The 27,052-nt window shown below is 33.8% G+C and overlaps 1 protein-coding gene across 3 annotated transcripts in view; it reads right to left on the reverse strand.

Annotated features, from left to right (window-relative positions):
- ADAMTS5 (ADAM metallopeptidase with thrombospondin type 1 motif 5) overlaps positions 1-26,834 on the reverse strand; it is a 79,327-nt gene extending 52,493 nt beyond the window's left edge. Inside the window, exons 1-3 of one of the 3 annotated variants that reach the window (XM_031959245.1) lie at positions 26,700-26,834; positions 24,450-26,364; positions 13,207-13,339 (exon numbers count right to left, since the gene is read on the reverse strand). In XM_031959245.1, coding sequence (XP_031815105.1) covers positions 13,207-13,339; positions 24,450-25,589 — 1,273 coding nt within the window. In that variant the 5' untranslated portion in view covers positions 25,590-26,364; positions 26,700-26,834. Of the gene's footprint in view, positions 1-13,206; positions 13,340-24,449; positions 26,458-26,699 lie in introns of those variants that run through there. The other 2 variants (XM_003763373.3, XM_031959246.1) reach the window with 2 other exon arrangements.
- Between the last annotated feature and the right edge of the window lie 218 nt (positions 26,835-27,052).

Raw genomic sequence — 27,052 nt, forward strand, 5'->3', positions numbered from 1 at the left:
CATTAGAAATGATTTGGTTGATCTTGTTGCTGAGGATGGCCTGGTCCATCAGAACTGGTCATCATATATATATAATAATGATGATTGTTAGAGGGGATGCGGGAAAACTGGGACATTGATGCATTGTTGGTGGAGTTGTGAATGAATCCAACCATTTTGGTGAGTAGTTTGGAACTATGCTCAAAAAGTTATCAAACTGTGCATACCCTTTGATCCAGCAGTGTTACTACTGGGATTATATCCCAAAGAGATTATAAAGAAGGGAAAGGGACCTGTATGTGCACGAATGTTTGTGGCAGCCCTTTTTGTAGTGGCTAAAAACTGGAAACTGAATGGATGTCCATCAGTTGGAGAATGGCTGAATAAATTGTGGTATTTGAATATTATGGAATATTACTGTTCTGTAAGAAATGACCAACAGGATAATTTCAGAAAGGCCTGGAGAGACTTACACGAACCAATGCTGAGTGAAATGAGCAGGACCAGGAGATCATTATATACTTCAACAACAATACTATTTTTGCTTCATCCTTAATGAAAGCTTTTCCAAAAAAGGTTTGATCAGTCCAAGAAGCCATCCTAACAACTGCTCTAAGTTAATCCAACAAAGAGTGGTTGTTCTTTCTTTGCAACATACTCTTCAATGCAATGACAAGGGCCTTCTTGTTTTCCCATGAACAAGGCACCCCAACTCTTACCTTTGAATATTCTGTCTGTTCCCATACTTAGAATGATTTCCCTCCTCATCTCTGCCTACTTACTGGCTTCCCTTAAGTCTTGACTAAAATCTCATCTTCTACAGGAAGACTATTCCTATCTCTTAATTCTAGTGCCCCCCATTTCAGTTATTTAATTTTTATCCTACATGTAACTTGTTTGTCCATATTTTTGCTTGCTATTATATTTCTTATTATATTTATATATATTATGTTATTATATATTATATTTCCTAATTTCCTCCATTATATTTGTGAGATCCTAGAGGACAAGGACTGTCTTTTGCCTCTTTTCATATCCCTAGCACTTAACACAATGCCTGGCACATTGCAGGCACTTTATAAATGTTTATTGATTGAGTTTCCCCAACTTTAACCAGATTGAATAGTTTTAGGAAAATAATTCTTCAGAGTTAACTGAATGTTTGAATTTTTCTGTTTGATGAATCTAAACTGATATCTAACTTTGTAACTCCTTTAAATTTTGATTGTGCAATTTTATACATAATTCATATGGAGTCACATAAATTATTACTGGGCAATGGTTTGCAAGGGTCAAAGAAAGTTTCAAAAACAGAACATATTTCTGATCTTTTGAATCTCTTTTTTCTAAGTAGAGATGCTTAAAATATTATAAATTTTTCTCTAATGAATTTCTAGCTTCAAAATACTGAATACTTTCACTCCACAATGTCTTGTTACCAATGCAGCTGTAGCTTTGCCAGATGAAGGACTAATCCCACCAGTAAAATAACTAATATAACTGATTTGGCAGAGAGATTACTAACAACAAGAGGATCATTCTGAAGTAAAATAAAACAATCTCCTAAGATTCCAAGAGTATGGAACTATAAGCCTAGTCTTCCTAAGTATGAGCCTCTGAAGTCAAATGAAAGGATACCCTGACCACTAAGACTCTACTTCAGAAGTTTTATTCAGGTCTTCTATAAAATGGACTTGTGGGCAAATCTTCCCTTCCAGAAATGGGAAATAGGCTTAGAAGTTGAGGTCAAAGCACCCTCAATTCAAAATAACTATTACAGAGCCCATAAAAGAATTACCTTTTGATGGCTACATAGGTGACTTGAATAATTACAACACATTACACATCCTTGATTAGGCAATCCCACTATAGTTCCTTTATCAACTCACTATTTTAACTTTCCATAGTGGCTATTCCAAACCTTTTCATTTTTGCCTAATACTTTACAAAAAAAAAAATTGAGGACATTCAATATGAGCTCTCTCTTCATCTATCACTTAGATGATTTTTGCCAATTCATCCACTTTCACTCTTTCTCATATGATGAAGTGGCCTTATTCCTCATCAAAGCTAACCCCTCTACTTGTTCAAGTGAAACATTTGCATCCTGTCTCTTCCAACAGATTGTCCCTTCCACAATTTCACTTATTTTCAACCTCTTCCTGTCTAATTATTCATTCCCTCTTGCTTAGAAACATGCTCAGGTCTTTCCTGTCCTCACTGTATATTTCTATCCCCTTTAACTATTGTCTTACGTCTCTTCTGGCTTTTGTAGCTAAACTACTTAAAAATATTGTCTAAAATAGGTACCACCACTTTTTACTCTCTTCTTAACCCTTACAATATGGCTACTGACTTTATCATTTCATTAAAATTGCTTTCCTCAACAGTACTATTGATCTCTTAGTTGCCAAATCCATTGGCCTTTTCTTTATTCACATTTTCCTTGACCTTTCTGAAATCTTTAAGACTGTCAATCAGTCTCTTCTTCTTGATGTTCTCTCCCTTTCTTTTAAGTTTTTAGACATCATTGTCTCCTGGTTCTTTTCCTATCTACCTGACTACTACTTCTCTCTCCTTTGCTGGATCCTCCTTTACATCACACCCTCTTATCATAGGTGTGTCTCAATATCTTTCCCTAGTCAACAATTCCCAGTCAAATGAAAAGTAAGTCTATTTCAGAAGATACAAAAACTCTGATACAAAAGACCTCAGAAATCCTTTGAAACAATTAATAAATGGCAGCATCAGAGTTGAAAAGTCTACATGTCCTACCTCAGTGGTTTTACTAAAGAAGTTTAGTGAAGCCTGAGCAACTAGAATGTACCCGTACAATGTGCCATGATTCAGGATCTGTTTGGATCAAGTACTTCGCAGACAATAGTTTCCAGTACTGGACTTATAAAGTCCTACAATGTCTTAAAGGCAGAAGACAAAGACAACTTTATCTGGCTAATCTGGTTCTCTCATTTTAAAAATATACCTCAAAGAATCTCAAAGGCACCAAAAGACATTTCAATTACTTATGGAGAAAGTGGTGGCAAATATGCCACCATATTAGAAGTGCTGGTGTATTTAAATGACCTCATTATATTAAAAAAATTTTTTTTAATTTCTTACATATATTCCCTGTTTTCTCTGACACTGTCAACCACCCTGCTGCTGCAGGTCCTTGTCACCTTACTCCTGGACTATTTCAGCAACCTTCTAATTAGCTTCCCTGATTTAATTCTCTTTTCATTCAGCTATAATATTTATCTTCCTAAAATGCAGATATTATGTCACCTTTTCCCCCCAGTCAATAAACTCTAGTGGCTCCTTATTATTCTAGGAACAATATAAAATTCTCCTTTTGACTTTTTAAAGTCTTTCATAATCTGACTCTTATCTACTTTTTCAGTCCTATTATGCCTTGCTGTAAGTATGAGTAAGAATCTATATAAAGACTCAAGCACAGAAATGAAATGTTATGGCTGGTGGAAAGCAAGTGGTCCAATTTACCAAGAAATAGAGTGTATGAAGGAGATTAATGTTTAATAAGCATGAAAGGATAAATTGCATGTGAATTGTGAAGGCTTATGGTAGTCAAAATATTTAATGCAACATTAGACTACCAGTAATTATATATTTTGTTTAGTTCTAAATATCAGATATTAGGAAGGATATTGAATTTTGGACATCAGATATTAGGAAGAGCATTGAATGTTATCCAGAGGAGGGAAAGCAGGATTATGAGAATCTCTTAAGTTTCCTTGGCGGCATCTTCCCCTGGTCATATGCAGCCAAAGATACATAGCAGGCTCTAGATAACAGGTTTTCTAGTGGTTAAAATTGTAATGATAAAAATAGAGGTATTTGTCAGCTTGCCAACTAATATTTCCTTTTTTAAAAAATCTTATTTTTATTGATTATTTGTTTCCTTATCATCTTCAATTCCAAATATGTCTCTTCTCTCACCCCTCTCCAGAAAGCCATTCACAGTAGTAAATATTTAAAACAAAACACAACCCAAGGCTCTCGGACCCTTTTCTCTTCCCCCTTTATAATATTTTGTTTAGTGAGCTCATCAGTTTCCATAGATTCAATTAGTATTTCTATGCAGATTATTCTCAAATCTATTTATTCAACCCAACTTCCAGCCTGCACCACCATCTGCTTATTTGATATTTCAAACTGAATGTTCCACAGATAACTTAAACCTGACTTGTTCAAAACAGAACTCTAACTTTCCCCTTCCCGATCCTCCTTTCCTCCCTACTTCTAGTTATTATTCACAGTACTACCAGCCTCCCAAGATTATGATGTGATACTTTCATCCTCTATGGTTTATTCCTACTCACTCCTCAATCCAATCTGTTGCCAGATACTACCATGTCTACCTTTGAAGCAGGTTAATATGTGTATTTTCTCTTCATTCACATATTCACTTATGATAGATTCTTATCACATTATAATTTGGCTATTACAATAGTCTTTTGGTTGGCTTCCTTTATTCAAGTCTTTCAATTGAATAGATTCAAGTCTATTCAAGAAACAACCCACTGCTTTTAGGACCAAATATAAAATCCTATGATTGCCATTCCAATCATTTGATAACCTGACCCCTTCTCTCATTTCATATGATCTCTCACCTACATATTCTATGATTTAAACACTGGTCTATTTGTTTTTTATCAGAAGAGAGTCCATCTATTGGTTGTAATTGTACTGACTCTCCTCTATTCCTGAATATTTTTTCTCCTCATTTCTTTTCCTATATTCCCTAAAGTCCTAATTAAAACCTTATTTTCTGCAAGAAGTTTTTGCTCATCCTCCTAAATAAGATCATCTACAATTTATCCTGTATATATCTTTGTTGTACACAGTTGTTTGCATATTGTCTTCCTCATCTATATGACAAACTCCTTAAAGGAAGGGACTTTTATTCTGGCCTTTCTTTGTATCTTCAGTGCTTAGTATAGTACCTGACACATTTACTAAAAGCTTATATTTTTGACTTTACTTTCATTTTGGAGCATTTCTATACACATAGACAAACACAAAAAAAGAAGATTGTATATTAGACTATGCAATTTTGTTTCCTAATAATTGCTTTTTTTTAAAGGTATTTAAGAATTCCACATATTACTTTCAAACCTGTCCTGTTTGTGTTTCCCTTTGAATTTCTTCTTTTCCTTTCTGTGGATTTTAAAAATACTTTAATTGCTCTCTTTTTGCTGGCATCATTAAGTCTAACCTTTTCATATCTTTAAATTCCTTCCCCATAAATAAAAGCTAAAAGAAAGAAAATAATTTAAAACAAATATATATAGAAGCTATAGTCAAAAATATATTTCTCTTTCTATACCTTGAGTCTTTTGCTTCTCTGTCAGAGGGCCTCTGGAAATGTGGTTGGTTATTACATTGATCAGAGTTTGTAAATAGATCCATCCCAGGTATTCTGCTTTCAGTGTTTACCCTTCTTGATATCTTTTGAAGGAACATTTCTTCTTTCTTTGCTTATCTGAATGTTAACATTATGTCATCCTACAACTCTTGCCAATTTCTCAAATAAATATACATTGATGGATTCTTTTGACTCCTGAGTTTGTATTTCAATATCTTATTCAGCTCTGGTCTTTTTTTGTCAGAAATGTTTGAATGTCTTTTTCTCTATTAAAGGTCTATTTTTTGTACATGCACATATGTGTGCACATACACACACATACACACAATTAGCTTTACAGGTTGGTTATTTATGATTGTGAGCATACATCTTTTGGCTTTCTGACTATTGTATTCCAAGATCTCTCATTCACTGTAAATTCCACAGTTCTGTCAAAAGTAATGTGATACTTACTGTGATTTCTTGGTACTCAAACTGCTTCATTCTGGGACTGTAGCAATTTTTTTTTTGACATGAGGCCTCTGGACTTTGGCTTCTACATTGCTAGTTCTTCTCCTTTCCTTTTATTTCTTAAAAGTGAAAATAATCAACAAATTCTCTCTACATTCACTTTGCTTTTTGTTTTTAATAGATCTGAACAGTTTTCATTGGTTATTTCTTGAAATAAAATACATAGCTTTTAAAAAATTATTGTTTTCAGAAATCCAGTACTTTCAAAATTATTTCTTCTTGAATTGTTTTCTGAACCAATTTTTAAAAATTAATTATCTTAATATTTTCTTTCTCTACAATCTTTTGATTTTGTGCTAGTATTTTTTTTCTGTATCATGAAGTTGTTGATTCCCTCCCATTTTTATTTAAGGGCCTCAACATCAACAACAATTTGTTCACACCGTTTGGTGTTTTCTTACATTTACTCATTTCTTGCTTTAACTTCTAAATTGAGGCTTTTTATCAAGATGGGGATCCACCCCCTACTGAACTTTGGGTGGGCTTATTTGTCCTATTGGTCTCACCCTGGATTCCCCTGAGTTTTGTATTAATTTTCACTCCCAAAGTTAACCCCTTTTAGATCTTTGAGGTTCAGACTATTGGATCTTCAGGATCTTGTACAACATCTTAATACAAATGACCAGGGACTTCATATGTATTAGGAACCTGAGATGTCTTTGTTTGTTGTCAGAGTTTTCAATATCCACCCTTTGGGGCTTTCTCAGGGGTCCCTCTGCTCTTGCTCCCTCTAATCATAAAACCTTGCAGAGTCTTTGGGACAGCATTGGGTACAATGGTAAGCTAGTCTTGTTTACCTGTGCTGACATTATCTTTGCTGTGACACCGTTTTCTTTTGCCCAATGGCTCCTGATTGACTTTTTGTACAGTTTTGGACTGGAAGAAGTCATATATTCTAGTTTTTCAATATATATCTTACTCATTAATCGATCTGGCGTGAATTTCAGGCTTTTCTTGGAGTTGGTATGTGGGAGTCATATCATCTGTCTTCATTCAGGCAACCATATCAGCCAGAAGTTCCCATTGTCTATTGAAAGACCTTGGAAGAACATGAGGAAAAACTAATCAAAGTGTTTGGTTGGCTAGAAGAACCTGGTCTGAAACTGTCAATTAGCATATGCTGGTTTGGCAAAGTTTCTTTCTGGTATTTGCATCAGTGTCTTAATAGATAGTGAGTATTGATCTGGAGAAAGACTATTTGTTTATATCCAAAGAACCTCAATGAACTATATTTTTGAGGGTGTAGTTGCTACAAAAAATATAAAGAATTTTGTGATCTTTGCTATGACACTTCATCTTGTTTATCAATATGTAATTGGGAAGAGCCAATGGCAGAAAGACAAAAAAGGTTAAATTGATCTGACCCTTTTAGTGCCATTTGGAGTTCACTGGAGTTAGGAGTATGAAAGACTTCCAAATAATTTGTTAATTGCTTCATTCACAAAGCAATGTTGACCCCTATGGAACTGAGTAAACCCTTTGTTCTATGTACTCATAACTAACCTAAAATACTTGGTAACAATCTTGTATTTGAAGCATGAATGTAATCAGAAATCTAATGAATTTTCTAATCAAGGAGTTATTAACAAAACTCAGTATAAAACTATAGTCCTTGGCTTTGAATTGGGCTATCAATAGAGTTCAAAGACTATGTATATGAAGATAAATTAAGGTATTGAGAAGCAATTATCTCTTGACCTCCATTTTGACCAATGCCAAGCTAGATATGACTGTCAGAGACATGGAGCAGCATTAGCCAATTAGTAATTCAGATATCCATCTCATATTAAATAGTTTAAAGACTTAGCAATGTGCCAATTAAAATAGTAAAGAAAGTACTCGGAGCCCTTTAAAGAAAATATATCATCTTGATTGTTGGGGAGTTAACTGATCTCTCCTGACTCATAGTGGGCCTTTCGCACACATGTTGTGCATATTATATATAAAATACATAGATTTAGACTTAAATGCAATAGAAATTTTAAAAATTATTTAATATTTTCACATTGCAAGGAAGTGACAAATTTACTATAGCCTTAATATCATATGTATTTATATAGACATAATGCATACCTGTTTTTAGTCATTTAAAACACAGAAGGAATTTAAAGAAGAATCTCAGAAAGAGAGCAAGCAAAACAAGATCATCTGAAATAATGATGAGAAGGTAAGGATTAAAATAATTTATTCTAAAATGGAGGACATAAAAGAATATTAAAGAAGGTGATTCCCACAACATCCTTGACTGTGAGAGAAAAGAAAAGAAAAAGTTATACCAGTAAAAGTGGAATCCCAGGATCTAGCTGTCTTTGCTAGGAGAGGTAATGGGTATTGTGATTCAGATTAGATTATTATGTGTAATATTATTGCGGGGACCTCACAATATGATCTCTTTCTCCACAAATAAAACAAAACAAAACACTGCACTATGATTCCAATACTCTTTAGGTCAGAACCTATCCAAATTCATATAATGTTCTGTTTCAACAGATAAAATCAGATTATTCATGAATTTAAAGCAAAATTTAATTTCATTAATAGAAAAACCAAGCAAATATCGAGTAACATTTTTCCTGCCTCACAATATCCATTATATGTAGGGGTACACATCCTAAATGGAAAAGAGCACTCTCCTTTCCAGACCATTCATGCTCTCAGTCACATCCTAACTGAAAATTACTAAGCCACTAAGGCTAAGCTGCTTTTCCCTGACAAGCAGGGCAAAATGATGTTTTCACTATTTGAAGCCATCCCATACCACAGGCTATTTTAGGTCTTATCAGGCAGCTACATGGTACAATGAATAAAACCCCAAACTTGAGGTCAAGAAGACTTGAATTTGAATACTGCCATAGCACATGGCCCTAAGCAAGTCACTTAACCTTTCTCGATCTCAGTTTCCTCTTCTGTAAAATGGGGGTACTAAAGAGTACTTGTATTACAGAATTTTGTGGGTCAAATGAGCATTTTATATTTATATATACATATACATAAATAATTTAATGGCATATATATATTTAATGGTATACATACATCTATGTTGTATGTATATATATACATACACACATATATACACACATATACACTGTATGTATACACACACACACACACACACACACACACACTAGGTCCTATTATTTTGTGAATTAGAATCACAACCATATATACCTAATAAACACAGCAAAAAGTAATATCTATGTTTTCTTTTTTCTTTCTTTTTTTTCTTTTTTTGCTGAGGTAATTGGGGTTAAGTGACTTGCCCAGGGGCACACAGCTAGGAAGTATTAAGTGTCTGAGGTAAGATTTGAACTCAGGTCCTCCTGACTTAAGTGCTGGTACTCTCTCCATGATGCCATCTAGCTGCCCCAACATTTATCTTTTTTTAAAAAACAAACTGAGTGGAAACTCCTCTATACTCACATCATATTTGGGTTAGAGTGAATAATTTTGTTTCTCTTTGTATCGTGCCTGTGCTACTTTCACCATCATCAGACAAATTTATTCTATAGCTTTGCTAAGTACCACTAGAAGAGTGGATGAAGTTTGACACATTTACTCTGAACTGCTATGATTCAACTAATGTCATTACACTTCTTTATACTTACAAAATACAATGTTTCATCTTTTAACAGGTGATGGTCTGCTAATTGCAGGATTATTTGTCATTTCCTGGTACCAGGTAAGAAATAGAAAAATTAAAAATACTGAAGAAAATAACAACTTAATAAACTGACTAAGCCAAATGATAAAGGAGGTATAAAAATCCAATGAGGAGAAGAATACCTTAAAAAGCAGAAGTGAGCAAATTTTTAAAAAGGCACAAAAATTCACTGAAGAAAAAAAAAGCACCTTAAAAAATAGAATTGACCAAATCGAAAAGGAGATACAAAAAGCACACTGAAGAAAATAATTTCTTAAAAATTAGAATTGAGCAAAGGAAAGCTAATGACTTTATGAAAAATCATGAAACAATAAAACAAAAAAAATTAGAAAACAACATGAAATATTTCATTGAAAAAACAAACTGACCTGGAAAATAGATCTAGGAAAGCTAATTTTAAAATTATTGGACTACCTGAAAGCCATGATTTTAAAAAAAAGAACTTAGACATCATCTTTCAAGAAATTATCAAGGAAAACTGCCTTGATATTCTAGAACCAGCAGGTAAAATAGAAATTGAAAGAATCCACCCATCAGCTGCTGAAATAAATCTGAAATAAAAACTCCTAGGAATATTATAGTCAAATTTCAGAACTTCCAGTTCAAGGAGAAAATATTGCAAGCAGTCAAAAAGAAATCATTCAAGTATCATGGAGCAACAGTCAGAATAAAACAAGCATTAACAGCTTCTACATTAAAAGATAAGGCTTGGAATATAATATTCTGGAGTACCAAGGAACAAGGATTACAACCAAAAATAACCTACTCAGAAAAAATGAATACAATGCTTCAAAGAAAAAAGTGGAAATTCAATGAAACAAAGGACTTTCAAGCATTCTTGATGAAAAGACCAAAGCTGAATTTTTAAAAAATGAGTTTCAAATATAAGACCCAAGAGAAGTATAAAAAAGTAAACAGGAAAAGGGAACTAAAGGGATTTAATAATGTTAAACTTTTGCATTCCTATATGGGAGGATGATACTTGTAACTCATAAAGAATTTTCTCATTATTAGGACAATGAAAAGTACATATAGGCAGAGAACACAGGTGTGAGTTGATTATGAAGGGGAAATGTCTAAAATAATAAAAAGTAAGAGGTGAGAGAGAAATAAACTTGGAGAAATAGAAAGGAAGAAGTGGAATGGAATGAATTATGAAAAGGCTTTTACAGAGGAGGGGAAAAGAGGAAGGTAAGGATGAGTTAGTAAACCTTATTCTCAAAGGAATTGGTCCAAAGAGATAATAACATACACAGTCAACTGGGTATAGAAATCTATCTTGTTCTATAGGAAAATAAAAGAATAAAGGGAAAAGGGAAGGGGAGGTGATAGAAGAGAAGACAGAATTGGAGAGGAGGTGCTCAGAAGCAAAATAGTTTTGAAGAGGGACAGTGCAAAAGGAGAGAAAGAATATAATCAATGAGGTAGAAGAGGAATATGATAGAGGAAAATACAGTAACTGGGGAAAAAATTGAGTTTCTCTGATAAAGGTCTCATTTACTGCTGGTTTTTCTGGTAAATACCTCATTTCCCATGTATATAGAGAACTGAGTTAGATTTACAAAAATGGGTCATTCTCCCCTTCATAAATGATCAAAAGATATGAAGTTTTCAGATTAAATAATTAAAGCTATCTATAGCCATATTTTTAAAAAATGCCTTAAATCCACTGTTAATTGAAGTGAAAATTAAGACAATTCTGAGGTACTACTTTATACATATTAGATTAGCTGATAGGACAGAAAAGGAAAGTAACAAATGATGGAGGGGTTGTGGGGAAAATGAAACATTAATGCACTATTGGTGGAGTTGTGAATTGATACAATTGATGCAATTTTAGAGCAATTTGGAACTATGCCCAAAGTACTACAAAACCATGCATGCCATTTCATCTAGTAATACCACTACTAGGTCTGTATCACAAAAGAGATTTCAAAACAGAAAAAAGATCTATATGTACAAAAAGATTTACGGCAACTTTTTTCTGGTAGCAAAGAATTAGAAATTAAGGGGAGATTCATTAATTGCAGAATAGCTGGGCAAGTTATGGTATGTGATTATGATCGAATATTATTGTGCTATAAGAAATGATGTGCAGTATACTCTCAGAAAAATCTGGAAAAGATTTAGCATGAGCTGAAGTAAAGTGAGATATACTGTGTACAAAGTTACAACAATATTGTAAGATGATCAGTTGTACATGACTTAGCTATTCTCATCAATACAATGATCTGAAACAATCTAAAGGACTTAGCATGAACAATGCTCTCCATTCCCAGAGAAAAACTGATGGTATCTGAATACAGATTAAAACATCCTTTAAAAATTTTTTTCTTGATAATTTTTTTCTCTATGTTTTCTTTCACATGACTATTATGAAAATATTTGGTGGGGAAGAAGGAAAGGAGAGAATTTAGAACTCAAAATTTTAAAAATGAATGTTAAAAATTATTTTAAATGTAACTGGGAATACTAAATTAATTTAATTTAAAAAAAAAGAAATAGAAAAGTTAGTCAATGGAAGAGATTAGATAAACAAGACCTATGAGGAAAAGTGTAAATGATGTGCAGTCTAAAATTATAAACTCAAGAACAAAAAATCTTGGGAAAGTAACTTTTCAATAAAAGCTGTTGGAGAAACAGGATAGCAAATTGACAAAGAATGGGTTTTTGCAGTCCTTGAACCACACATCATGACATGTTATAATTGTATAAACAATCTAAACAGAAAAATTTCATCATTAATAAGGGGACTCCAGAAAATCATATTTTTGAGACTATAAATAAGAAAAAAAATTTATAACCAGTCACTAGTTTCATTTCTAAGTGTGGGATTTTATGATTAACTTTTCATTTTAAAATTTTGATATATACAGTGGAAAAAAGAAAAAAAGGAAAACACAAACAACATTAATAATTTTCCCCTCATGACGACAAAGAAAAAGACAAAGTGTCTGAAGCTTTCAGTATTCCAGTCATCAGCTAAACTCAAATGTTCATTATCATTAGTAGCTTATGAAAACAAATAAATCGGTAGTAGTATTCATGAATAGGGGTTTATTTTATTGCCTTATGCATTGTGTCTTCAGTAAAAAAATATTCTTGTCATACATTTTTCGAAAGTTGTTTCTGCATAATAGCAAATAATCAAGCAAGTGATATTTGAAATCAAATTTTGTTTAAATTGTTTAATTTCACTCACTTCTTTTATAAAGAAATAAGGCATGACAAGTTTTTAACTTCAGCAATATAATAGATAATGATCATTATCTATGACAAAGGTTTTGCTGCCATTTCTGATTATATGAAGAAGTGGTTCAATATGAGTTTTGATGAAATCATTAACAAAATGTATACATGGAAATATGTTATAGTAAACTTCTAAATTTCATCTGAAGTAGTACATTTTGATGCTATAAAATTAGAACAACTGACTTCTCCCTTTGACTACTTATTTAAAATGATATTTTTAAAAAAATAAACATCTATTGTCTGCCTTCCCCTCTCTTCTGCTCCCTTATCAGAAAGATAACACATACACATAGCTATAATCTGCAAGTGGATAACTGAACCAGGGAAAATCTGGAATTAATTATAAAGTGTTTTTGGTTTCTAATGCAGCTGTTGCAAGTGTTTGATTTGGCAAATGATCTTAAAAGGCAATGCATACCAATTTCATGAGCAACTGTAAAAGCTGCATGGAGGCCATCATCCTCAATCACTGCACAGCTGCGTTCAGGAGAGCATATGGTTCCAACATCTGCCATTCCAAGAGTATCACATGAATGATGCCCACATAAATCCTGAAGAGAAGAAAAAAAAAGTAATCATTAAAATCAATTTACATGCAGGAAAAGCCACTATGTATAGTTACTTAGTCTCCCGAACAGCATAAATGGAAAAATGTAAATGTCACCTGTTCCTTCATGGCAGTTTTCCAAGGAGAGTCTAGGACTATCATGATTTCAAAACTATTCTGGGCTACTGAAGCACAGAAGTTATATAATGAGGCTCAATTATATTTTTTAAATTATGTTAAGAATTGGAAAATGAATAATGCCCATTGAAAAACTAAATGAGTTATGCTATATGAAAATAATGGAATATTATTGTTCTATAAAAATGATGAACAGGATGAGTTTAGAAAGCTCTGGAAAGATTTATATGAACTGAAACTTAGTGAAACAAGCAGAACCAAGAAAACATTGTACACACCAAAAGTAGAATTGGGTGATTTTCAACTATGACAGACTTGGTTCTTCTCCATGGGTCAGTGATTCAAGACAATCCTAATAAACTTTGGATGGAAAATGCCATTATTTTCATCTTTTTTTCTCATTGTTTTCCCTTTTGTTCTTATTTTTTTCTCTCAACATGATTCATATGGAAAATGAAAAAAAAATGAATGTACATGTATAACCAAAAAAGTATTTTCATGTGTAACCAGAAAAAATAAAATAAATTAATCAAAATAAATAAATAAGGAAATACCTTAAGTTGTACTTTCTATTTTACAATAATAACATCAGTAAAGACATAATGCATGCTTTAATTAAAATCATTTTGGAATGGCCCCTACATTCAACTTTATATTCAATCTAATCAATTTTTCAAAGGATTTATCACTACAGGTATAAACTACAATATATCTTAGAATGTAAATATCCTAGGAGGTTAGAAAAAAATCCAACCTTATTTATTCTACATGTGCATCAATAAACAGTTCAATGAATGACCATTTGTAAAAGGAAGTTGCAATTTCATAAGGAACCATTAATTGGGTGATGTTTGTAAATAAATAATATGCTCTTTCATTCAGTCAAAACATCAGTTAGAAAAATCTTGTCTCCAAATGGGGGGAGGGAGAACAGAAGTAAAAGTACTAAAATGGGAATCTTAAAGAAAAGGAAATGTTAGGAATTAGCAGTAGCAGTCAAAACTCAGTTTGTACATATATAAAGTTCTAAATCACAATCATACTAAAGTGATGATTTTTAAATAATCTATTTTTAATTGCCATATTTTTATTTTGAGAAGAATCTCTTTTAATAGTTCTAGCATTTTAAAGTGGTAGTAGAAACAGAAACAAACAGGCTTTGAAATCAGAAGATTACTTGATTCTCATACTGGGTCGCCTTTGGTCAAGTGATTAATTCCTTTTTCTCAGTTTCTTAAAGGGATAAAAATGGGAATTGAATTAGGTGACATTTAAGATCCTTTCCAGTACTATAAACTAAGGTACTAAATTATACAGTAGTATTTTTAGTGATTTGTAGAATATTCAGGAATTACATTATAAACATAACATTGCTTAAATATTACCATATGCTTTTATTAAACTGATATCAATATGGAAAATATTGTAAATAATGGAAACTACTCACACTAAGAGGGAGCCTCCTTCTAAAAATTTAAAACCTGGGAAATTTTAAAATAAAAGCAAATGATTGCAATTTATGGAGAACTCATAATACTATACCTGAAACATAATAGGCACTTAATATTTAACATAAAAGACTAGGGGTCTGGTCTGAGTCAAATCTAGCTCAGAACAACTTCAAAATTTCAAACTTTTTGAAGTCCTCAGACATGTTTTTGGAATTCAAAGTTATATTCTCTCTCTCCTTGACAAAATTATAAGCTATTTGAAGGCAGGAACTCTGCTTTCTTACCTTTGTATTCTCTCAATACTGAGTCCAGTGCTTTATCCACAGTAGTTGCTTAATAAATGTTGGTTGAACTGAATTGGATTAATATGGTATTATGAAATAATAATGAGGCAATATTGTATAGTGGACATAGAATGCATTAGTTTGGAAATCAGAAAGTCTATGTTCTGGTCAATTCTGCCACTAATTGGGTGTGTGACTTTAAACAAGACATTTTATCTTTCTTACTTTTACTTTTTTCATATATAAAATAATACTAGATTACATTATGCATAAGGTTCCCTACAGCTTTAACTTTTTTGTGCTTTTGACTAATATATATACATATATATATATATACAGATATTTATACATATTTATATATTGGACATAGTATAGACTTTTCCTCCAAATATTTCCAGATTCACTCTCTTCTTGGGTTCTCTCTTGTGGGTTATTCACTCACCTGACTTACACCCAATACAGATAGATGTCAAAGGGATTTCCAGTAGGGGTAGCCATGTAGCTATTACTCTCTCTGGGTCCCTTGTGAGTTGTTCTTGTTCTCTTCTCCATCTTTGTCTTCTCAGCAACAAGTCAAAATAGAGAGCAAAGAACATTTTTCTCTATTCTTTCTTCACGTTGAAGTAGAAAACCCTCTAGCCTCTCACTGACCAAACTGCCCAACAAATGACAGGCCAGAGAAAAAGTTACATTCTCATTTAGCACAAAGTTCTTAAATCTGTCCTTTCACCTCCTGCAATCTGCAGCTGGATCTTCTCTGCAACTTCACTTTAACTTAATAACTAAATTCTTAGAGTCTGTTTTTAATCAGATAAAATATATTTGTCCCATAATCATAGAAATATTTATGTCCATATTTCTCCAGTTATTAACCTAAAAGTTCTCTAATATTTCATACACAAATCATTTATGAAAACTGCATGCTCCATTCACTTCAAAGTTCTACAACTCATCACATGTAAACTGCCATATCAATACTCAAAGTCAGACAATTTAGCAATTGTTTCTCTGGAATGTTAAGTACTTGGCCCAAATAAATGAAGGATCATTTCCTTACACTAAAATCACCAAGCAATCAATCATGAAGATATAGTTGTTCTGCAGCACTCCCTAAAATTTAATAACAGCTCATTATTTTAGAATGTTTGACATTACCCTACAAAATAATTTAATCTTACATGTTGGTGATGAAGGATAACTAGTTAAGGTCAGCAATTCTTGTATTAAAGTTATGACAATAAAAATAAATCAATTTTAAAGGTACCAAAATATTCTTAATTATTTAAACAACTGATTAGCAATTAGTCACAACATTGCAAATTACCAGTGTTTAAACTGGCGATCATCCTTGTTTTATAACATGTTGAAACCAAACCATGTGTGTAGGAAAAATTCCAATCTTATGAAGGCCTTATTCAATACAGAGTTCATTTAGACCAGAATTATATAGCACAATCCTTTTAGACATGAAAAAGATATCATCAGATCTACCTATCTAATAAAGATATTTAATGTTTTATAAGCTTTAATGTGCCAAATAAATGTATTATATAATTATTGTTATCATTACTTATGAATCTGAGGTTTCATCAGTATAGGGAAATCCAGATGATAAGACTCCCTCCATCAATGAAGATACACAATTGTTTTTCAATTTATAATCAAAGAATAAAGTTATAGTATAAAATATTTCTACATGCAGATGAATAGTCAAAATGAAAGTCAAATTGACAAAATTAAAAATAGTATGGTTATTCTATTTTCCTTCTTGCTTTTATTTTTTTTAAAGTATAACTTGCAAAGCTTCATAAAAATAAAATGTTAACTATTCATAAACAATTTAGAAATATATAGAATTGCAGGCTTGTGTTAAAGAGTTTCCTGGAAACTCTGAAAGTTAAATGATTTTTTCCCACAGGTCCAAAACCAAGTATTGGAATTTTTGAATTCCCTGTCCAGTTTGTTATCCCTTCTGTCTTGTTATATTTCATTAATAATATCACTGACAGTGGTTCAATGGATAGAGCTCTAGCCCTGAAGTCTGGAGGATCTGAGTTCAAATCTGACCTCAAACATTTAATACTTCCTAGCTGTGTGACCCTAGGCAAGTCACTTAATCCCAAAAGCTTCAGGAAAAAATAATAATATTACTGACAATAACCACTAATACAGAAGATGTGTTGACATCTTATTCCTGACACATATCCTATCTACAGACTGAGTTGAGACCTGCTATGATTTGTGCTCACAAACCAATTTTTCTCTGGTTCATCTTCATAGCATTATTAGGGATAGAGATGAATTTTTCTAATCCTTATACAACATTCTCCATAAACTTCCTACTTCACCAGGATTTTTATTCTAAGATTGACTTTTTAGTGTGGTGTATTGTTTATTATAAGATTTACATAAGAGGACAGAGGATAGAGTCAGAAGACCTGTATTCAAATCTTGATTTTTAGCATACCATTTGTGTGATTATAGGCACATTACTTAACTTCTCAGTGCTTCAGACAGCTCTTTAAAGTTCTAGGTTTACAAACAAGCAAGCAATCTGCATCAATGGAAGGGTTCCATATGGAGACTTTTGGAATACTAATGAAATAACAGATCTGGACTCCTCAATAAAGTTTAAATAATTTTTTTAAAAATAGTCCTCAAATTCTGATTCTATTGGATGTAGTTTAATCCAATTAAAATTATCTAGCATAGTGTTAAGTATCATAAAAAGATCACAATATTTATTCTATTTGCCAAAATAATACTGGAGCTGCCATCTGAATTTTTAGACCAGTAGTACAACAAAAGAATTCATCAGAAAAATTTTAGGTAAAATTAATAGTTATCTTTAAAATATGGATAAAGAAAACCACATTGAAATTATAAAATACTCTGGAGAAGAAAATTGGATGAAGAAAAAATGTAACTGTTAGGAAAATTTAATAGTGAAATGAAAGAAAAATGTATATTAAAAATTCTTTTCTTTGGGGAATTATATTGTTTCATAAAATGTTAACAGTTCAGTCTTAAACTCTGAACTATGATTAGTTAATATGTTTACAATTTGTGTGTGTGTGTGTGTGTGTTTTTGAATTGGGGATCAAAATGAAGGCTGTAACCACATGATAAGGTTCACTTTAGACCCAGATGATCTTTGAACACAAAAACTTAGTGAATGATAATTAATGAATGTAAATTAATTTTTTATCCTACTTAACCTCTTACTTAAGAGGCTTGGTTTACAATATCTATAGTATACAAATAGTTTTTGATAAAATATCCATTAGAATTTGTACGGTGAAAAAAGACAAATAATTTTCTGTTTTGTAAATAGATATTTTGCTTCTAAAGAACAATGGATGACATACTATGGGGGTGGAAACCAAGAACAAAGAAATGATTCTGGAAGGCAAAATTTGATTTTAAAGAAATCATGTTTCTGTTATTTTAGGGCAAAAGTGATATGTATTTTGGCAAAATATACTATTTGAGAAAGAAAATATTCTTTATTTCAGAAAATGGTATGTATTTTAATGTAGATACTTAGTACTTTAACAGAAGTACTAATACATTCAGAGTAATACAATGTGCTAGTTTAATAGATTAATTGCTAATCTTCATTCTTGTTTAACATAATGACAGAAAATCCATAGTCATTCCAGCAAATAAACAAGCATAGAAAATATAACCTCAAATTTTGTTTCATGCTGGAAAAACAATCATTTAAAAGAAATCTGAAATTATAAAATTCAAGTAGTGTGATGACCGCGTTAGCACCCAGGACACCCCAGAATCAGCCAGAGTCAGGATAAGCAAAAGTCCTTAGTCTTTATTCTTGGTCCTCAGATACAGGATTGAACAAGATGGAAGCAGAATCTCTGCAACCACCCTCTCCCTCGTCTACAGCCAAAGTGACTCTGGCTAGTCTTACTCCACCCCCTAATCCCTCCTACAATCTTCTGTATACACCAATCATTGAGCCAGCACAGGATAGTGGGAAGGATCATTTCCCAAGCATATGCCCATAGAGTATTGTCCAATCAGTAATTAGCCCTAAGTCCTTGAACTGACCTCAGTGCAATAACTTAAGAGAACCTCTACAAAGCAGTATTTACGACCCATCAAACTATGTACTTAACTGCTAGACAACCTTTTTCAAACATCCCATTGCTCTCCCCTCTCTCCCCTTTGAATAAGACATTTACCTTGTATTTTACTTTTTAAAAATTTGATGCCATTCATTGAGGGTTCTCTCTTCTCCCCTCCTCATTTCATATTGCTCAGGACTTTCTGCTACTATTTTCTCCTTCCCCTCTATCTCACATGAAGAAGTGGTCCTTCTCCTTGGAAAGGCAAACCTTCTACATCCATAAATGATACCATCCCATTCCTTCCCTTCCCACAGATCATCCACTCTAGTACCCCCATTCTCTCACTTATAATCAGTCTCTGTTGACTGCTTCTCTACTAACTATAAATATATCCATGTCTTTCCCATCTTCAAAAAATAAACCACAAAAAATCATATCCCTCATATGGTCATTCTGTTTCTGCTATCATTCCATATTTCTTCTTCATTTTGTGACTTGATTCTTTGAGAAGATCAACTATAGAACATATTTTCATTTATTTTCCCTCTCATTTTCCTCATCTCTATAATTCCAATCTTGTCATTTAATGGAAATCACTCTCTCCAATGATCTGATTTCCAAATCCAGTGGCCTTTTCTCGGTCCTAATCCTCCTTGACTTCTCTGCAGCCTTCAGCATTCTCAATCAATTTCTTCTTCTTGATACTCTCTTCTTTCTAGATTTTTGGTACATTACTCTCTCTTGGGTCTTCTTACTAATATATTCACTCCTTCTCAAGATTCTTTGCTGAATCTTCATCCATGTTATGCCTGCTAACTAATGCATGTCCCACAGAACTCTGTCCTAGATTTCTCTTCCTGGTGATTTCATTAGTTCCCAAAGATTCAAATAACATCTTCATGCTGATGATTTTCAAATCTGATCATAAAGTCTGAACTTTTCTGTTAAACGCCATTCTTGCAGCTTCAACTATCTACTATACATCTCCATCTCGATGTCAAGTAAACACCTTCAGCTCACTATTTCCAAAACTGAACTCATTTTCCTTTCTCCAAACCCTTCCCACTTCCAAACTTTCCCCTAATTGCTGAAGACACCACCATCCTTCCAGTACCCAGGCTCTCAATCTAGATGTCATCCTGGACTCTTCTGACAGCTCACCATCTAATTTGTCACAAAGATCTATTGATTTTCCCTTTGCAACATCTCTCTAATGCACAGTCTTTCCCCCTCTGATACAATCACCATCTGGGTGTAAGCTTTCAGCAACTTACACTTGGACAGCTACAATAGTTTGCTGGTCACAATAGTCTATCACAAGTCTCTCCACACAACAGCCCATCCTCTATTGAGCTGACAAAGTGATTTTCCTGAAGTAAGTCTTACCATGTCAACCTTCCCCATAAACTACAGTGACTTCCTATTATTTTCAAGGTATAAAATCCTTTGACATTAAAAGTTGCTTATAACTTGCCCCCACACACGCACACAGCTTGCCAATCTTCTTACACTTTACATTCTCTCACACACCCCCTCCCCTAAATGAAGCTTTAGTAATGCTTTGGATATTTTTCTCAATTCTTAACTAAAATTAAACCATATACAAACTGAACTCATCAGTAGTTTGAATGTGGTTTTCAAATAAGTACATGTGGTTTTTGAATTTTTTTGCCATATTACATAGTAAATAAATTCCAGAAAACCAATTTCCTCCTAAAAGTATGCTTTTGCTTAGTAAGGACTGATATAAATTTTCTCTTGTGGATAAATACAGTATATTGTTTCAGTAATTATTAAAGTCAAATTGAAAATGTCAAGAATCCTAAAAAATTATTATATTTTCATGCTTTCATCTTTTAAAATGTGCTTTCACTGTTTCAAAAAATAAAATAAAACAGCATATAGAGTCAATTAGAGTCAAAAAGAGTAAAAAATGTGTATCAGTCTACTCATTTTCAGTTAGCATAATGATAGTTTTTAAAAGAACAAACAAAAATTTCAAAGCTTAAATAATTTTTTCTTAAAAATGTTAATAAGGAAGTTACATTTGAATTTGAGAATCAAAAGGAAACTCAAAATAAAAATCAATTGCCTTTAGTAGTTTAGCAACAGAACTGACTTAGATAGCTTTAGTGTAGCTTCTTAAAATATAGCAAAGAAAGAATTCATGAGAAGTTATAAATTGTTTTAAAAAATGCCAGAAGAGTGAAAAATTCTCCCTAAACTTGAACCCCATGTTAGAAAAAGACAAAATATTTTATTTCAAAAAGATAGCCACAGAACTACTGTGGCAGGGTTACATAAACTAATATCCTTCAAGATGAAATTCCAGAGGATTGTCTCACTAAAGGAAAGATTTTTCATTGTGTACAAAGAAATATGTTGTCCATTCTCATCTAAAATTGCTGTCTTTAACACCTGTCTCTTTGTTTACATTTAATTTGCATTTATGCTTAGCCCTTGAACAACCAGTGATCCCTCACTGCAAATTTATCAGCCGTTTCTTTTCAAACCAGAAGTGTCTTCTGAATAAGGAGAAAGAATGGAAAAGAGTAGAAGAAAGTGAGAAATAAAGACAGAGGAGTGAGAATGTGGGAGGAATAATTATCTGATTCTGAATGTCCTGAAATACTTCATTTAGTTTCCTCCTAAATGACTTAGTTTTCTCTTTTCTGTGCCTTACATGTTATTTTTTATTTTTTTAAATAATAACAAACAAAAACTCATTTCAGACATTTTTCTCAGACATTTAGAGAATGGGTTTATAAGTCAATTCTCACTTCTCATCTGAGATCAAATATCAACAATATCAATTTATATATGTAAAACCTGAATCTCTAGCAAATTGTGAATTAATTAAAAAGTTTTGTATTGTTTTTCTTCCAGTGAAGAGTTCTGATATCATTTAAATGTTTATATGCTGTTTTCCCTCTAACCCAATAAAACCAAAGCCCATTTTCTTGCTGTAGAATTAAAGGACTATGAGAGCAAGATGGTTTTAAAGAATTAGTCCAAATATCTTCTTCAAAGATGAGAAAATCTAGGCTCAGAGATATGAAGTAGCATAATCAAAGTAAAACAGCTAGTGAAGAAAGTCAGGATTAGAATTCAGAGGTTACTAAGGCCACCATCATCATTTTAGAAATGAGAAAATTTTCTAGAAATTAAGGCTTGCTTAACTAGGAGGCATCTGAAGGAGGATTTGAATACAAGTTTTTCTAATTCCAAGTCCAGCCTTCCAATTACTCCACCACATTGACACTAGAAAGTTCTCTTATCAAGAACATTTCATTACACACTTTTGTCAAATAATTCTTCAATACAGAAGATACTCTGAAATGAAATGGGATATATAGTTTAATTCCATTCAGCATTGGAATTTCTAAAACACTCTCTTACTACATCAAAAACTATATAAATAAGCTGTATTTTTTAAAAGGAGGTCAAACACAAATTACATAGATATATGATTAAATTGTTTTTTAAACAACACTAGAATACCCAGAATATTTATTTCTTCACTGGCTTTTAATATCTATTAAATGATTCTTCAATCATCTCAATTCTCTTATATTTATTTGTCTTATTAAACAAGTATTAACTGAATAAGAGAAGGGCTTATTATCAGGAAATATTTAGCTGAGACGACAGCTGCATAAATGGTACCATATGTAGGATTCTCCAGTATGTTTAAGAGTATTTATATAAATATGTAACTATTTATATAGAACTGGACACATGTCACTATAGAATCATATAAGGTAAAATTTGAATAGGAATTCAGTCCCTCTAGACCAATTCCATCATTCCACACATAAGAAAAGCAAAGGTCCAAGGTTGTTAGATGTATGCTCATTAGATTCAGGATCTGAATTAAAAACCAAATCTCTGGACTGCCAGCACTGAACTGAAACTTCTTCACCATTAGGTATACAAAGGATAGTAGGGAAGAAAACAGTTTTGTTTGTTTTGTTTTATTTTTGGTCCAGACCTGTTATATTTCCTCAGTGTAGGGAACTCAGAGTAAGGATATTTTTACCAATTTGGAGCAGTAATTCATGCAATTTATAGGGAACTGCCTGGGATACAGAAAGATTAAATAACTTTCCCAGAGTCATAGCCGAATATTTGTTCAGTTAGGCCTTGATCTAGGTCTTTAAAACTCTGAAGCCAGATTTCTACAAATTATAATCTGCTGCCTCTCCAAAAAAGCAAAAGGTATCCCCTGATCTGGGAATGCTCTCCATTCTCACTTCTCTGTCTCTTAGTTTTCCTTTCTGAGTCCTTCCTCCCCCTAACTATTAGATCCTTTCCCTTTATGGAATGTGCTTATATCTATCTATTATGCTTATATCTGTAAGCACCTTGTCATTTTTTGGTACTCTCCTTCATGAGAATGGGAGCTTCTTGAGGTCAGCTTCCTTTCTTAATACTTATTTACATAAGTAAATAAGATGTTATTTGATAGACAGATGTTAAGCAAAAGAGTGGAGAGAAATGAAAGCTTAAGAAATATAAATTATGGAGCTAATGCAATCATATGGGCAAGTAGTTGCCCTCGGTTTCTTGGCAGAAAGATTTTAAAATTAAAATGTTTTTATCTTTCCATTCAAACTAAATACTTGCATATACATAGCATAGAGCCTCTAATAGATCTAGCTATTATTTATATTAGCAATTAGCTCTATCTATCCCTAAATGTTAGAATACCTGAGATTTCCTCAGATGGTCCCAGGCCAGAAAGTGTGTGAAAGAGATCACAAGTTAATAATTGCATCAGACTAATTAGATGAGTGATCTCATTGGTACTGGGAACTCCTTGCATGTGAAAATTATCTTTACCAATGTAAATCCCACCTTCTCAGCTATTTAAAGTCAAAATTTTCAAAGTCTAGTACCTAATCCAAGGTCAGTATTTATTTGTTTCCAGCTGTAAATCTGATGCATTAATGAAATAAGATTAAATTCCATGAAGTCTCAAAACAAGTTGGCTTTTTTGATGGGGGGGAAGAAAGTCAGTAAGCTACCTCAGTCTCTCTAGAGCTTCCCAAACTTTCCCAAGTGTAAATCACACCACAGATAGACTACTATATAGATGCTCAGAAGATAATCATCTTTTTGATGGTGACCTGGTTTGACTTCAAACTTACCTCCCGGGTGAAGAGAATAGCTGCATCATAATGCTCCTCATGATCATCTCCCAATTGGTTGTGTTGGTGTTGCCACTTGCAAAAGTTCTTGAGGGTAGTAGCCGCGTTCTTGTTTATCTCCAACCCTTTCTCCTTGTCATCCAGCACCACTACCTTCACCACCACTAGGCGGATGTGGTTCTCAATGCTTGGGTGACTGTAAAGCCGGGAAGCGATGGAAGCCAAAGTCAACAGGTAATGCTGCAAGTCCCGGCCATACTTCTTGGCCATAGATACATCCGCCACAAGCAGCAGCTCCACCTGCCTGGCCCTGGAGATGGAGCGCCGCTGACGTCGCCAGCCCTTCTGTGGTTCGGAAGCTGATGCTGCAAAGGACTGCTGAGAAGGCATGATCTGGGATGTTAGATTATCCCGTGTATGGAGTGCTTCTGGTTGTCTATGTCCTGTCCTGGGAGAGCTAGGGGTCTCGCAACTGCTGCGAACCTTCAGTGTTTTGAAACTGAAGCGCTCTCTGACGAAAACGTGCAGCAAGCGAAGAGAGCGGTCCCCAAACAGCCTCCCCTCTTCAGCCTCCCTCTTCCCCAAGAACAACGGCTTTATGGTATAACGAGTATGTTTAACAGCGAAGACGCCCTTCATCCCCCCACAGAGGTTAAAGAGGGCCAGGGAGCTAGAACTCCCGTCCACAGTGCCTCGGTAGAAGCAATGATCCCGGTAGCGCTGAGATGGAGGCAATGTCCCCTGATGACTGCTTTGGTCAGAATCAGGATACAAAAACTCCGGGAAGCCCACTGGTCCATCTTGCTCCAAATCTAAGAGAAATTTTTTGCCCTCTACATATAAGAGGTATCCCACTTTACCTCCTCCAGAGTAAAGTTGGTCAATGTTTTGCACTAGACCTCTAGTCTTGCGGTTGATAGGGGGAATGTAGGGGGACTGCTGAAGGGACTTTTGCTGTTCTTGCTCCTGCAGCAACTCCTTCTGCTGTTGGTAATGAAGATGAGCTTCTGCCGTCTCTACTGCAATTGGTGAAAGTTGATGGATTTGACTGTGTTTGGGTGCTGGCGGAGCCCAGACTCCAGCAGAAGCAAAGTGAAATTCGAAAGCCAACAGGAGCAAAGAAACCAACTTCAAGACCATATTGCTCTCTCAGAGAGTCGGAATTGATGAAGAAGGGAGAAAAACAATTGGAAGGAGAGGAAGATTTTTGGTTTTTAAAATAAGCAGTAATGCAAATTACCATGGATTAAAATAAACATCTATACACATATATTATATCTACATCTTTCTATACATACATACATGTATATTTAACATATACATATGTATGTGTGCGTATGTGTTGTCTGTAATATTGAATGAAGTGTAAGGAGGGAAGCAGAAAGTGCTGTCAACAAAGCGTAAGGATGGCCAAAGCTAAGGTCCTAATGTGCAACTTTTCTTTGCCGCTTTCTTAAAAAAAAATAGTTTGGATTCTGGCTAAGGAAAAGGTGGAAGAGGAGAATCAGCATAAGTACAAAAAGTAGAGAAAGCATAAAATCCCAAAGCCATACATAGCAAACAGCTGCACAGCAAGAAATAAGATTCAGACTAAAGACAACTTTTCAGCCTTTCCTCTCTCCTCCTATCTCTTTTCCGATCTGGATCATCGATGACAAGAATGATCACTTTCTGAACTAAGCTCCAGCAGTTCTTTTTAATTTGTTGGATCCATTTGGTCTCTTGAGAACCTGAGGTGATTGAGGAAAACCCAGATCGCTTTTGGTGAGATGGCAAGATGTCCTCACTTTATCCCCCGTGGCTCTGTATTTTCATTTTTGTTGTTATCCCCAGTTGGTCGATACAAGCAAGGAGAGAAGAGAGAAATGTGAAGATGAGAGGAGGTCGAACAATGAATTTATAGTGGAATGCCATCCTGCAAGGGCAATTTCAAGAATTCGTCACTGCAGGCTGCCTCTTAAAGGGAGAGCTTCAAAACCACCACTCCCACACTCCCATCTCATTTAATCAGATAGAGAGGAGGGGAAAAAGAGAACAGGATGGGTGGGGTGAAGAGTGACGATTGGAGAATGAGCAAGGGGAGAGAAAAGGAGAGGAAAGAAAGAGGAAAGACGAGGGGTGGAGAGATAGAGAAGGGAGGGAGCAAATGAAAATATTTTGGTAAGAAAAACTAAATTTCCTTTCAATCATAGTGTTCCCAGGATTATTTTATATTTCGCAACCAATCGGGATGGCTTGGTCTTTGCTTACCTCATCTCCTGCAGGGATGTTTTGGTGAATGCTTGAGATAGTTATTAGTATGTTTTTAAGTTGAGCTTTTCCTCTCTCCTCCTTCTTCCTTCTTTCCCTCCCTCCACCCTTTTGTAGGCGATTGCTGCTGCAGAACTTTTTGTCTGTGCGTCCAGTAACCCTTTTGATCTCCTGCTTGAGTAGAATTGTAAAATCCGCACAAAGGATTGGAGTTTTTTTTTTTTTTCTATTTAACACGTAAAATTCCTTTCTCCCTCCCCTCCTTTTTACTTTCTCCATTCCCCACTTCCCTTTCCTTCTCTTTCCCCTCAAGCCACACTCTCAGTCAAATTACTTGTTTGGGATTTTTACAA

The sequence above is a fragment of the Sarcophilus harrisii genome, chromosome 3, assembly GCF_902635505.1.
Source record: "Sarcophilus harrisii chromosome 3, mSarHar1.11, whole genome shotgun sequence".
NCBI lineage: Eukaryota > Metazoa > Chordata > Mammalia > Dasyuromorphia > Dasyuridae > Sarcophilus > Sarcophilus harrisii.